General features: G+C 35.5%; 1 protein-coding gene across 3 annotated transcripts in view; it reads right to left on the bottom strand.

Annotated features, from left to right (window-relative positions):
• Positions 1-2,067: 2,067 nt before the first annotated feature.
• gol (ring finger protein goliath) overlaps positions 2,068-15,679 on the bottom strand; it is a 420,378-nt gene continuing 406,766 nt past the window's right edge. For all 3 annotated transcript variants that reach the window (XM_081738798.1, XM_081738799.1, XM_081738800.1), the window contains exons 8-9: positions 13,152-13,320; positions 2,068-3,332 (exon numbers count right to left, since the gene is read on the bottom strand). In XM_081738798.1, the coding sequence (XP_081594924.1) occupies positions 3,100-3,332; positions 13,152-13,320 (402 nt within the window). In that variant the 3' untranslated portion in view covers positions 2,068-3,099. The remainder of the gene's footprint in view (positions 3,333-13,151; positions 13,321-15,679) is intronic.

Raw genomic sequence — 15,679 nt, 5'->3', positions numbered from 1 at the left:
TCTACGTCACCATTACCGACCTTTGTACTTTTTCGGGTTCACTCAGGTTTGATTTAAGAAGGTTGACAGTTGCTACCATCACGCCACGGGTCATAAAGACATGATACAGTAACTTACTCATCACAACGCTTGACGCCCGGCACGAGAGGCCATATCAGCAAAGAAGTTAAGACGTCCAAACCTTCACTTTTGACTGAGGACACACGGCTATTCATTGGAGGCTGATGTTGATCCTCTGGATTAGGAAGTTACGAGAACCATGTGAGAGAATCGAGGTGTTAAAAAACCTTCAGTTGTTCCAGATCTAGCGCATTTTTCCGTGGTTACTAACATTTGGTCATTTCTTCCGTGACTACTACCAGATAGTCATGTGCTGGTAACTAGCTGTGGACTCATTCCTTTGTCTACCAACTTAGAACTTTAGCATGTGCAGAAATGATTCATTGATACTGAGCCGAAGTCAATGTGCAACTGTATCTCTTATGCTCAACTCATCGACGTGCGGTTACCAGGAGGCAAGTAACAGTACCTCGTTAGCCACACAACAGAGCAGTGTAGTCGAGCATAGTTTGATGCCACCGAAACTGAACAGATTCTGGGGAGGATTCATTGCTGCTTTTTCTAGCGCTAGATTCACGGTATCGCGCATCGTAGAAAAGTGTCAAGGGCGTAGTTTCCGTTAGGTCGTGCCACTGTGAATCGTATTATACGGAAAGATGCGGTACAGACTCCTGTGCCCACCACACCGATCCAAGCAGCTAGAATTTGGCCTCCCGTGAAAAGGACTCCGCCAGTATTGCGTGTGGTTCGGCATATGAAGAATATGATGACCTCCGAAAATCTCCCTACACAGCATGCGATGGCCACCAAATACCGCACATCGCAGGCGACAATAAACCGCGCCATTCACAGAAATTTATACCTCACAGTCGTTTGTAAGAGCAGTCGTGAACCAGGTTGAACTGCACTAAGACAAGGCATCCAGTCACATATCACGCTGTATATTTCGGCAATTTCCTTTTCTGACATCTCTGTCAGGAGTCCAGATGCAAGTCCAATGGACTATTGTGCTTTCGGACTTCTCACGAGGCGTCTGTCAAATCGTCGAGTCCGCACAGTCTCCGGTCTTTGGAAAGCCTGTAAAAAGGAGTGGGAAACAATGGTCCAGCTACAACGCAGTCTCCTACAATGAAAACTCCAACCCTACCAGTCAGTAGAGGTGACCTGCACATCGAACAACTGGTGATGGAAACACGTCATTTCCTAGGCAAGTGGCACATTCAAATTCAGCTCATTATAAATGAATCAAATTCTGTAGTTCGTATTTCTGACTGGAACTAACCTTAGTTAGTCAGAGGAAAGACATCGATATAAAAGATATAATTGTTTCATTACTCACATTTTCCCTTTTTCTTACCCATAACCTCTTGCTGCCGTCGAAACTTCCTAACTAAATTTGAGTCTTGTTTCATTTCAAATTATAAATAATGCCCTTGTTTATTATTTATTTCAAATATGAGTTACAGCTATTTTGATTTTACTTGATGTATGTAATTTATGAATCTTGCTCTCCCATCTGTAACTAAAAGCTGTGCGTATTTAGTTGCATTTATTCTTTTTGTCTACCAATACTTTTCCCCCAAACAAAGTGTTCTTTACATTGTCTAGGATTACTCAGGCTAATAGTCCCTTAAATTAAAAAATCGCTCCTGAAACCAAGAGGACATTTGACGTCGTATTATATTCAGGCTAATATGGTCCCTATATTAATAAATCGCTCCTGAAACCGAGACAATATTCGAGGCCAAGGTGCTATATTCATGCTTAGTTTATTGTACGATCATTGGGTACAAAGTTACCCTAATTTAAACAATTACTCATTCCTTGTTCAAAATTGAGAACTGAAATCAAGTTCAAGTATTTCCATCCACTTGAAATACAACTGTAAAATCCAATAATGATAGCAACTACAAATTCAATCCGAAAGCATGACATTTTGGTTCGAAATTGTACATAGTAATAACACGGTGATTTATACTCATACAGACAAATAGAAAACAAAAATAGTTAATGCTTTCATCGTTGTATTTCTTTTAAGTATCAGTTTATAAAACAAAACTAAAAAAAAAGAACATATTACAGAATAAATATTAAAACTTTTACTGTACATATTGCCATAAAGCGCAGATAATTTTCTTTTAAAAATAAAAGCAGTTATAAAACCTGAGCATTTTTAAAATATATTCTGTGTAATTATATTCTGTGATGAATTTAAATTGAATGTGTACAGTCGAAAACATAAAAAAATGCCACGAATTTCTATAGAAGCTCCTGTACTCTTACTAGCAGACAGAATTCTTCGATTCATAAGCACATAATAGGAATTCAAAAGATAAAAGAGAACGCGTACATGTTATATACATTGAACCCTGCCTACTAATAAAAGTAAAGGACTTGCTAAACAAATTGAGTCATTTTCTTCAGGTCCAATCATACAACATTTAGAAAGTAATCTTATAAATTGCTGCCAATATCACAGCTTGTTTCTAAAATCTGGTCCATTACAAAGTGTTCAGGTTTAAGTACAATGTTTTCACAACATAAAATCTTTTGGTGGTTAAACAATGTTAACGAGATACAGTCAAAGGAAACATCCTAATACTTAAAAAAAAAAAAAAAAAAAAAAATCTACAGAAATTACGAACATCACACACAATCACACAAATAATACACATGCGCGCGCATATACAGGCATTCGGGTTTTTCTATGCGTACTTTCAAATACCTGTTTAGTTGCCCATACTACTTAATCTTCTTTCTATCTGTTTCTACACTTCACAACTACATGTCAGTTTTAGGAACGATATGTCATATCTGACAATTAATATGTACATATGCAAACATGTTTTTGTTATCTATATCTGTGGTAAATGGGCAATAACTGTCAGTCTTAGCTTTCTGAGTTTGATCAAAAGAATCCATATGTATAAGAACATACATTACTTTACGAAGATAAACAGATTATTAAAGAGTAGATTCTCTAGGAGGGAATAATGATCACCTTTTTTAAAAAACGTTCTATTTGAAGTTCGTTCACATTCATAACTTATCTCCATTGTCGTTGGTATTCTTTATATTTGTAAAAGTTTCTGGGCTTCTAGCTGATGAAGAACGAATAACACGTGATGCCGTTGCTTGAGCAAAGGAATCGAAAGTGATAGGTGAAACTTCGACTAGTGTTCTTGTAATATCATTGTTTGTTGAACTAGCTATTTTATCACATGACTGAGATTCCGATGGGACTGTAGAACCATTCTGAACTTCCGCTTGATCTGCAAGAAGAAACAGAAAACCATTAATTCATCTTCGTTATTACTCTCTATTTTAAATAGAACTCTATTCCTAGTAAACCTTTATCACTGAAAGTAAGAACTATAATATAAGTAGTTTGCAATTTTATTCCTAGTGTGGGTGTTTTAAAATTAATTTTTGTGTAATTTCTTTATATGAGGGTTATTTTTCAAGTAAGGTCCATTTGTCAATATTGTTTGAAATTTCACATGCTCTTGAAAATGGAGTGCGCGCGCAAACTTCCGGCACCCGTTGTGAATAATTGGACGCCATTTTCACTTCCTCTTAATCGGACGACTGGCCCAATCTATATTTTTCGTAGTTTGAGGAACATGTTCAAGAAATCGAGTGCTATGAAATTGGGCCAGTCATCCGATTACAATTCAACGAGTAACAGTGAAGTCTGAAAATTGGTTGGATTGTTCAAGTAAGGTCAGAAGAACGTCCACAGCTTAGAACTCAAGATCTGATCCAATCTTTTGACTGGAAGAATTTATCATCCGCTACACAGTCCAGACCTTCAGACCTTGTGCCTAGCGACTACCACTTCTTCAGACATCTGAAGACCCTCCTGGGCGGCAATCGTTTGGATACACGTATTTGAAACGACCGTCAACATCTTGATATCATTACAAGCGGCAGAGTTTTATGAGGAGGTACACAAAAACTTATTTGTTACGCTATATGTTTAAGCCCGCAAGGAAATTACGTAGAAAAATAGTGAACTATGTGCGAATTTAGAATATATATTTAAAAGCAAAGTATTCTTGTTTCGTTTACTCCAAAATGGACATTACTTAAAAAGTAATCCTTGGATATATTTGGTCTAGGAATTAATTCGTGCGGGTGGACAAGAGATGGCGCAACGAACGGAGCGTCCCACAGTTCCGTGTATCCACACATGTGTTGCAAACCCCTGTCATCGCGTTATAACGAAATACTTTGGATAGATTATTAATTACCTGTACCTTGGGCAGAAAGTGCTCATACATGTGCACTATACTTAATAGAATGTTAATTTAATAATAACAAAAGAAGAATGTTTTTAATATATGTAAAAAATACATATTATGGGATAGTGTTATGTAATTAGTTGCTATGTAGTTATTGTTTATGGATACCTAATCATCTTGTATGTGCGCATGACAATTTGAATGAAAATACATAAAAAGTGTATCAACTAATAAACCATTTGATACCGTTCGTCGACTTTTATAATTTTGATAGAAAAGGTGAGAATAATAATATGTATAATTATTAAAGATATTTTTACATGCCAACTATTACTACCACTCGAGATTTCTATATCATCGATCGAACCAGGTTGACGACTACCCTTGGTGAGTCGTTATAAAAATTTTGGTGCCTTCACACCGGGATTAGCTAAAAATTTTGGTTTACCTCACCCGGGACTTGCTGTAAATTCATATCCTGAAGCAAAGTAAGGGTGAATTTACTTTTGTAATAAAGTTAATGAATACAAATTTCACCAGACTAAGAAGTGGTAGAATAATTATAAGAAAAATGAACGGTGAGGCAATTGAGAAAGAATCCAATAATAGTGACGACGGTGAACATAGTGTAGCACCAGGAATGACATCAGAAGACCGAATCTTGCTAGCCTTACAGCGACAATTGATTCAGATGTCTACCGAATTAAAGCAGACGATAGAACAGAAGTCCGAAGAGTCCAACAAGCAATGCGAAGAATTGAAGCGGACGATAGAGCAGAAGATAGAGCAGAAGTCCGAAGAATCCAATAAGCAATACGAAGAATTGAAGCAGACAATAGAGCAGAAGATAGAGCAGAACTCCGAAGAATCTAACAAGCAATACGAGGAATTAAGCAGACGAATGGAACAGAAGTCTGATGAAACGAAACAATTAATTATCCAGACGATGAACGATATCACCTCGCAGTTCGAGGAAAAGTTAAAAGGAATATCTGAGGAATGCCAGGATAATCACAACCACCTGAGCCAAGAAATCAGTGATGTAAAAAAGGATTTAGAAGTAATAGAATCTTCTGTTCAACAGCAAAAGATTCAGGTCATCAATAATTCTAACAACATACGTGCAAATACACAATTGATAGCTACTCTACAGGAAGAAATTAGAACGCTACAGGTTAAGGACAACACATACCACAATAATATGGGTAGTGGTCGCTTGGATTTTCCCCACTCACCAGAGATGACTTCGCCTTCCCCTGTGTCTGATGAGGATATTATTTTGGAAGAAATTCATCCGAAGAGGACAGATGGGCGGAAAAGGGATAGTGCAACGACACATCACGTCATGGATAGGAATTGTCACCCAATAAGTACACGGAATGATAAAAGAAAGGTAAAGTTAAGTGTTAAGATGAGTGAAATACGGGCTATGAGTAAATTCAGTGGTAAATGTAATGAAAACGCTACTTCTTTCCTGGAAAAATTTCAGGACGAATGCAATATAATGAGTATAGATAGATCACAATATATGAAATTAATCCCTCATGTATTACTCCCACCATGTTCTTTATGGTTTAAAGCAGTACGCGATCACATCAATACATATGAGGAATTCAAAGCGGCATTGATCGCGAATTATGAAAATGACTTTTTGCTTGCAAATCGAGATGCCACCATTAGAAATCAACATTTCAATCCTCGTTTGCACAAATCTGTTGAGTTTGTCGTGAATACATACAACGAATTAAAAGTCGTTAATCCATTACAATCGGAATCTAGAATAATAGCATCGATTCGAAATTTGCTCCCATTTAAGTTACAACAGATCTTGTTTTCTACACAATGTATGAGTTTCAACCATTTATTAATGCTTGTCCAATGCTATGAAACCCAATACCATGCTTTGAATCAACAAGTAGGAGGGGGTAAAAATAAGAATAATTCAGATCATTTTGTACCTGTTCGGAATCTAAATATCAGAAGTGTGAACGATTCGGAACACAACCTAAGCCGAGTCAATTCTAGCAATCAAAACGAGCAAAATAGGCAAAGTTATGTAGGGAATCAGCTTAACCTAATTAATCGTGGTAATCCTGATGTCAGATCACCCAACAGAAGTAGACATAAAAACAATCGGAATATAGGGCGAAATTACAGGAATACAACAAGCTACATGGATAGACGTAATTGGAGGTCAAGAGATGGCACTTCGTATCAAAATCAGAATCACGATGAAATACATGTACAGCATATTGTGGAACCTAATCATGATTGTGCAGTACAATGTACTTTATTAGAATCATATGCAAGTATGAATGTAAGCTGATTACTGTTAATGAAATTAGGTTAAACCCATATCAGTTATAGATTCTTGTGAACTTTTATTTTTAAGTTTATGTGTTAATATCGATAATGAAAACAATTCTTATAACTTCGTTATACAGGCAATATGAGGAATTATAATTCGATTCATAATTGATTAAAAACAAAGATTATTTATATTAGGTTGACTTGTGTTGAAAACTTAACTGCCAAAGATTATGTTAAGTGTAAAATTCATTCTATTAAGTTAATTATTCAACGACTGTCTTGAATGAGATTCTTCTATATTTTGATGCCTTATTGACCCAATGTTTATTTTAAAATATCATCCAATATAATTATTATATAATGCGCCCTGGATAATGGTAACTCATGTTTTAACTGTAATTGCTTCTTACGATTTTGACTTCGCACCCTTCAAAGATTAAATAAATAGGCGACGACGTTTTAATAATAAAATATAATAATAATGTAATGAATGATAATGAAATAAATATAATTAATGTAATGAAAGATAAGTATTAATGAAGTGAAAGATTTGTTATAAATGTATCTATATCTATGATATGTAATGAAGATACATACGAGGGGCGATCAAAATATGATGAACATATGTAAAATAAGACCATTATTGTAAACGGACCAGTGGTTCTTGAAGATAAAAGCCAAGCTTGCTTATGACTTTTATATTCAGTCCAATTGTCGGGCGACATTTTATATAACGAAATACTTTGGATAGATTATTAATTACCTGTACCTTGGGCAGAAAGTGCTCATACATGTGCACTATACTTAATAGAATGTTAATTTAATAATAACAAAAGAAGAATGTTTTTAATATATGTAAAAAATATATATTATGGGATAGTGTTATGTAATTAGTTGCTATGTAGTTATTGTTTATGGATACCTAATCATCTTGTATGTGCGCATGACAATTTGAATGAAAATACATAAAAAGTGTATCAACTAATAAACCATTTGATACCGTTCGTCGACTTTTATAATTTTGATAGAAAAGGTGAGAATAATAATATGTATAATTATTAAAGATATTTTTACATGCCAACTATTACTACCACTCGAGATTTCTATATCATCGATCGAACCAGGTTGACGACTACCCTTGGTGAGTCGTTATAGCGTATCGTTCGTAGTATAGGGCAGTGGATTAAAGCGTCAACAACATCAGTTTGTAGTTAAGTGAACATGGCGCAATTTGTGCCTGATAAAGTGTTTTTGCGGGGTGTCCTGCTGCATTACTTTAACATGCAGAAAAGTGCGACTGAAAGTCATCGTATTTTGGTGGAAGTGTATGGTGACCATGCTCTAGCTGAGCGAACGTGTCAGAAGTGGTTTGCACGGTTTAGAAGTGGTGATTTCGGCTTGGCAGACCAAGAGCGAGCTGGACAGCCAAAAAAATTTCAAGACGAAGAATTGACAGCATTGCTCGAGCAGGATTCGTGTCAAACGCAGGAACAACTTGCAGCAGCATTAGGCGTTGATCAAACAACAGTCTCCAAACGCTTGAAAGCCATGGGAATGATTCAAAAGATGTCACATTGGGTTCCACATGAATTGAAAGACAGAGACGTTGAAAGACGAAAAACCATTTGCGAATTGCTGCTTCAACGACAGAGCAGAAAGGGGTTTCTGCATCGAATTATTACGGGTGATGAGAAGTGGATCCATTACGAGAACCCTAAACGAAAAAAGGCCTGGGTGAAACCAGGTGAACCAGGTCCATCACAACCAAAACGAGATATTCACTGTGCAAAGGTTATGCTGTGCATATGGTGGGATATGAAAGGTGTGGTGTACTATGAGCTGCTGCAACCGGGGGAAACTATGAATGGAGAACGTTATCGACGACAATTAATGCGTTTGAAGCAAGCTCTGGCCAGAACACGGCCAGAATGGGAGAACTGACATGATAAACTTATTGTTCAACATGATAACGCTCGCCCACATGTCGCAAAACCGGTCAAAACCTATTTAGAAAATGTCGGATGGGAAGTTTTACCCCACCCGCCGTATTCACCAGACGTTGCTCCTTCGGACTACTACTTGTTCGATTGCATGAACAACGATTTGATTGGACAGCGGTTTACTTCTTCAGAAGATATCGAAACATGGGTCTCTGACTGGATCGCTTCCAAGGATGAGGACTTCTTTCGCCACGGAATCCGTACATTGCCTGACAGATGGGCGAAAGTGGTGGCTAGCGATGGACAATATTTTTCTTAAGGTATTTATGTATTTTGTGTTTGTACTACAGCTTCAATGTGTGCGTACCAACCGCACGAATTAATTCCTAGACCAAATATTATTCTTACAGACTTTTGAATTTATATAATATATAGAGTATTATTACCAATCAACACATTCTGTTAGTTTCATCTGCACTCATTACTCAATCTGCACTCATCTGTACTTTCATCCCCTTAGCCTAAAGGAAATAAACGTGGAACATTAAGCTGAAAGATTTCACTTCATTAAAGACTTAGTAAAGACCTAGTAACATTACTACGATTCTAACAAATATGGATTCAACTAAACGCTTCTCGGCTATTGCTTTTATCTACCTATTTATTTATTTATTTATTTATTTATTCCTTCTTTCTTTCCTATTTAATTGAGCTTTTAACAAAAAATCGTTTTGTGTGTGCCGTGTGTGTACGTGTCATGATCTAGCAAGTTGATGTTGAGGCAAGCCATTAATTACAAATTTGATATTATCGCATTACCAGAAGAGTAACTCTTACGGGCCAGTTCACAGTATGAGAAGAAACACAGGATAATGCTGAATTTCTGATGGAAATTCTCGTGTTTTATATATAACATCTTAAATTGCAGGTTATCAGTTAACAAAAGTTGGTTGAATTGATTTTGTTGTACGTATTTCTTACTAATATTTTTAATATTTTTCACTAGTTTAGTGCTTCAGATACCCACCACTACACTATTCGCGCAGATTTAATACCGAGAGTCATCACAATGATTTTTTTTTCATTGGTGTATTTCACGATACAAGTGAAATACCTTCTAGTAAAGTAACCATTCTTTCTTGTGGAAGTGGAGTGGCCTCGCGTAGCGTAGTCGCTAACGCTCTCGTTTTTGGTGCGAGCGTCCCGGGTTCAATTCTCGGTGAGGACACTTGGTCGAAAAAGTGTAAAAGCCTTTTCAGGCTAGCCATCCTGACTGAGGTTTTCCACATTCACACCAGGAAAATGCCGGGATGGTACTTAACATACAGGTCCGATTCCTTTCTTTCCCAATCCTCGCTTCCTTATCTTCTCACGGATAGTGTGATTGCCGAGAGAAGTCACCCCTCATACGTGACAGGCTAAGGGGGGCACGGTGGCTGTGGTAGAGCGTTCACCTCCAGTGTTTGGTGGTCCCGGTTCGATTCCAGCTCGCGCCGTGTGGACTTTGTGGTGGACAAACACCGTGCTCGTGGGTTTTCTCGGGGTTCTCCCCTTTTCCCCCCACTTTCTTCATTCCGCCATTTCATTCATTTCTCACCATCGCAGCCTTCTTTAACTAACCGGCATAATCGTGGGACGTAAAACAAACACTTCATTTCATTTCATAGATGTCGAAATCCCAGATATCTAATTCTAATCCCCTAATCCTCGTAGGGACTGAAAAAAAAAATTGTCCAAGCATCGGAAAAAGAATGGGAGAAAAAAAAAAGTTGCCAAACATTTAATATTGCTGAATACCTATGCTCTTGTTGTCTTTTAGGCCTTTGATTTATATGGGGAATTACTTTTCTGCTTTCATTGATTAAAATTAGAACTTTGGCATCTAAGGCCTTTTAAGCCCGTCACGTATGAGGTATATCCCTCAGCGATCACACTACCTGGGGAAGTGAGGAAGAAAGCGGCATGCGACCATTATGTTAGATACCATCCCGGCATTTCCTTGGTGTGAATGAGGAAAACCCAGGAAAAACCTCACTCAGGATGACTGACCTGAAAACGCTTTTACATCTTCCCGACCGGATATTCCCAACGGAAATTGAAATCGAGCCTACTCACACCAAAGGCGAGTTTTTTTTTTAATGAACTTCGTTACTGAATTTCAATAATATGATTTTACGAGTTTGTTCTTCAAGCCTAGTTAAATGTCTGTTTGTCATTTTTAGAATGAACTTACGTTATATATAAATTTAATGTTATTTAAACTAAATCTAATAATTAAATTTTAAACATGGTATATAAAAAGTTTAATTTTCACAAAGTAAAGGACATTTAAAGAAATTTGAAGTAAAATTAAATCATTAAAATTTCAATGAAACCGATATTAATACTATCTATGGCTTTGGATTAGATATAACAAAAGAAAAACTGGCCAAAGCTTCAACATACACTGTATTTTAAACTATAATGTGTTACAGTTTCGGATATCTACCATATCCTTCATCAAATACTATATAGATAATCTGTCATTATATATATATAATGACAGTTTGTCTATATAGTATTTGATGAAGGATATGGTAGATATCCGAAACTGTAACACATTATAGTTTAAAATACAGAGTATGTTGAAGCTTTGCCCAGTTTTTCTTTTCTCTTGTTACAAGAAAACAGAAAAATAATTCAAGCCCCCCCCCCCCAAAAAAAAAAAAGACGGCGCAGGTATTAAACTTTTAATGCTGCTTTACTTCCATATTACATTATGATATCAAGACTGTGCCTGCTAAATTATAAATGTAATTTAGTATAACAACAACAGAAATTAACAAGTACCAATGTCATGTGTACACCACATCAAAGAGTTTGGTTTGTATGGCGTGATATTTTTTTCAATTAATAATGAAATCGGAAGTTGTAGTATATAGGATTTCTACCACTTGCTTTTAAAGAGATTAGAGTGAAGATAGAAAGGATTCTTAGGACGCTTAATTGATTGCAGAAAACATTATCGTTTTACTCTATAGCGATCAACATTAAAACCGGAAGTGGTTGATTTCTGTCACTTTTAGTTAGAAAGATGATTAAGAAAGATGGTGGTCCCTATTCTTAAACGCCACATCGATTCCGAAAATCGCTTGTCGCAATCTCTTACTGTTTTTTGCACTATATCAATGAATATTGAGACCGGAAGTGGTAATACATCACTATCCCTTTCAGTTTTAGTAGAGATATTAGAGAACAGATGAAATGTGTTCTTGGGACAGTTAATCAATTATAAGAAATTGCATCGCGCTATCTATTACCGTTTTCGCACTATAGTAATCAATGTTAACTTGCAAATGGTTGATTTCTACCACTTTTGGTACATAAATCACTTCTATCAAAGAATTCAATTTCTCTAACTTTTAATCCTCTATATACTGGTCAAAATTGATTATGATCCATCGATTAATTCTTGAGATTTTTTTGTCTTCCGGACGGGCGGATGAAGAGAAACAAGGTAAATATATAAAGGAGTTTTGGTTTGGATGAAGAAACAGATAGGGTAAATATATAAAGGAGTTTTGGTTTGGATGAAGAAACAGATAGGGTAAATATATAAAGGAGTTTTGGTTTGGATGAAGAAACAGATAAGGTAAGTATATAAAGGAGTTTTGGTTTGGATGAAGAAACAGATAGGGTAAATATATAAAGAAGTTTTGGTTTGGATGAAGAAACAGATAGGGTAAATATATAAAGAAGTTTTGGTTTGGATGAAGAAACAGATAGGGTAAATATATAAAGGAGTTTTGGTTTGGATGAAGAAACAGATAAGGTAAGTATATAAAGGAGTTTTGGTTTGGATGAAGAAACAGATAGGGTAAATATATAAAGAAGTTTTGGTTTGGATGAAGAAACAGATAGGGTAAATATATAAAGGAGTTTTGGTTTGGATGAAGAAACAGATAGGGTAAATATATAAAGGAGTTTTGGTTTGGATGAAGAAACAGATAGGGTAAATATATAAAGGAGTTTTGGTTTGGATGAAGAAACAGATAGGGTAAATATATAAAGAAGTTTTGGTTTGGATGAAGAAACAGATAGGGTAAATATATAAAAGAGTTTTGGTTTGGATGAAGAAACAGATAGGGTAAATATGTAAAGAAGTTTTGGTTTGGATGAAGAAACAGATAGGGTAAATATATAAAGTAGTTTTGGTTTGGATGAAGAAACAGATAGGGTAAATATATAAAGAAGTTTTGGTTTGGATGAAGAAACAGATAGGGTAAATATATAAAAGAGTTTTGGTTTGGATGAAGAAACAGATAGGGTAAATATGTAAAGAAGTTTTGGTTTGGATGAAGAAACAGATAGGGTAAATATATAAAGGAGTTTTGGTTTGGATGAAGAAACAGATAGGGTAAATATATAAAGGAGTTTTGGTTTGGATGAAGAAACAGATAGGGTAAATATATAAAGTAGTTTTGGTTCGGATAAAGAAACAGATAGGGTAAATATATAAAGAAGTTTTGGTTTGGATGAAGAAACTGACAGGATAAATATAAGAAGTTTTAGTAAACCAAACTCCTTTAAGAAATTAAATATAACAAGCTTTACAAACCTTGTCTGGATAAGACGTTACAGTCATGGTTCGATGATAACGCTGTATTGGACGGAGACGAGCTGATGTCTGAAGTGGCGAAAAAGATTTGTTCTGGTGCCAAAGTAGGAGTCAGTTCATTTGGCGACGCTGCTCGGCTGATCTGGTCTTCCGGTGGAAGCATCACAACCTGAAATATTCAAACGAACATCATTGGCAATTGGAACGTTCTAATCCTTTGAAATAGCTGTCATGTTTTATAAATTGTTGGAAGTTAATGCATATCTGAACATTTACTGCATTGGTTTGTGGAGTCGCTGTTGTTGTTTTTATGTTGTTACTGGGCGAAAGTGTTGAAAAAGGAGACTTGAGTAGTTTTGTGCATTATTTTACAGAGTTGCCAAAATATAATAGTAAAAGTCAGTACCGGTATGCATAGTCCATATTTCGTTTTGTTTTATTATTGTATATGACTGTTGTGATTTGAACAGAAAATGGAAAACCAGAAGAGTTGCCACAAAGTAATTCTAAAGATTACAAAAGAACTATACAAAAGTATTGAAATTATGTACAGAAGAAAACACTATATTGTAGCTGTAATATATATATATTTATCGTACCAGAAAATGAAGTTAGTATCCATCCTGATGGTTTAATCCCACATTAAATAGTGTTACACATACAGCACAAAACGATGTCAAGTATGCATATGACCGCCTTTACACAAATTTGATTAGGTTCAACTTATTAATTTTTCTTGACACTCTTATACACACGCAAGAAATTTTACGTGAAAACAGTACTGCATCTGGCAACACTGCAATTTCTGACGTTACTTATGAACAAGAAAGTAGTTCTCAATCTTGCCATCTGAAATACAAATACGGTAGACACATAATACTTCAATCACAAAATTTTGGATTAGTATAGAACCTTTTTAACCGAAAAATATACATAAGCGATAAAGTAAGTAAAATGTTACTGAAGCTATATGTAATTATTTAATATCTATTAAAAGCCATGTACAAGCTAATAATGTTCCCGAAATATTTTTTAAATGTAAGTATAGGTTAGGAAACTTTCGGAACTGAGTTCTGTACAGAACGTTTGAAAAGTCTCTCTGCATTGGATTATGGCAAAGTATTACAAGGAAACACTCCGCTACAATAAGTGTTAATAATAGTTTCCCTTAACTAGGAGAGACAAGTTAATCGCTCAGAGCAAGATCCGGGCCATACGGTGAGTGACAACTGATCTTCTACATTCGTCCCACTGGAACGTGCTTGACTAACCTCCTCTTCCCTTGAATCTTGCTCCGAGCGATTTTAATGTACTGTTATACCAAAAGAGATTCCTGTCCGGTAAATATTTTGATAGTAATGAACAATTGCAGATTAAGTGTCATATACTATAGTTTCATTCACAAGCGGCTAACGTCCATGACATCGGAATATAAAGGTGGATCCCACGATATGACAAATGTCTAAATTTCGGTGGTCACTATGTTAAAAAGTAGTGCCATCTATACTGTATCTGTGAAAATAGAAGTTTCAAGGTCACTGTGTCTTCTTTGTGTTTACTGTCTACGGAAAACTTACTCTCTAGACACGCTTTGTACGTAAGTTTACGAACAATCGAAGTAAAGATTGCTGATATAGCTACGTTACTGTAGCACAAGAGAGCAAAGTGTAGAAACTTTGCACTTAAATCATGCACTGTATCGTAGTGGGGAGCAACACTATCTGGAATCTGTTTCATGTGTTTTGTATATTATAAGTTGTGCAGAATACGTGTTCAAATAAAAGTAATCTTTGCTCCTTTGTTAACATTGTGGACACATTTGTATCGCTCAATACTTAACAAAACTCTCAATCTTTGAACACAATAACTAATTACACTGTAACACACATTGCCTTTATTTCGCAGAATATGTCTCTTTTGAGTTGAATATTCAAGTCTAGTCTCGTTCTTCTTTCTTTCGGACATTTGCATCCCATAATATGAGCATATACATGGGCAAAATTGTACATTTCTATATTATTCTCACAATAACAAATATTTCCATCCTATGTGGAAAGACTTCTTCAACAGGGCATTGTATAACCGGAAAGATTACTAAATATGATTACTTTACAAATTTGTATTAGTGTTTTAAATTGTATGATTAAATAAAAATAAGAAAACTTACCTATATTATCTTCTATACCTTGTATAAAACTAAAATAAAGTTTATATCACAAAATAAATTTAAAATTATAAAGAAAACGCTGACTTAAAAAGCTGGAAGAAGCGGTACTAGACTGTGAAAGCCACAAATAGAAGCAACAAAACTATACAATTCGTCTTCAAATGAAATGTAAGATATTAGAGAATAAAGGAAACAAAACTGAGATTTGAAGGAAGCATGGAAAGTATCAACAAGTATGGCGTAAATTTCTTAACCACTGTCATGACGTATTTTGATCATTAATAGTCATGGAATTAAGTTAATATAGTTGTCACAACATGCATAATACTACACTCTAGAATTTGCATTTACACAGTAACTA

This window comes from Thermobia domestica, chromosome 14 (genome assembly GCF_964235325.1).
Source record: "Thermobia domestica chromosome 14, izTheDome1.hap1.1, whole genome shotgun sequence".
In the NCBI taxonomy this organism is placed as follows: domain Eukaryota; kingdom Metazoa; phylum Arthropoda; class Insecta; order Zygentoma; family Lepismatidae; genus Thermobia; species Thermobia domestica.
This window is presented reverse-complemented; position numbering and strand designations above follow the sequence as displayed.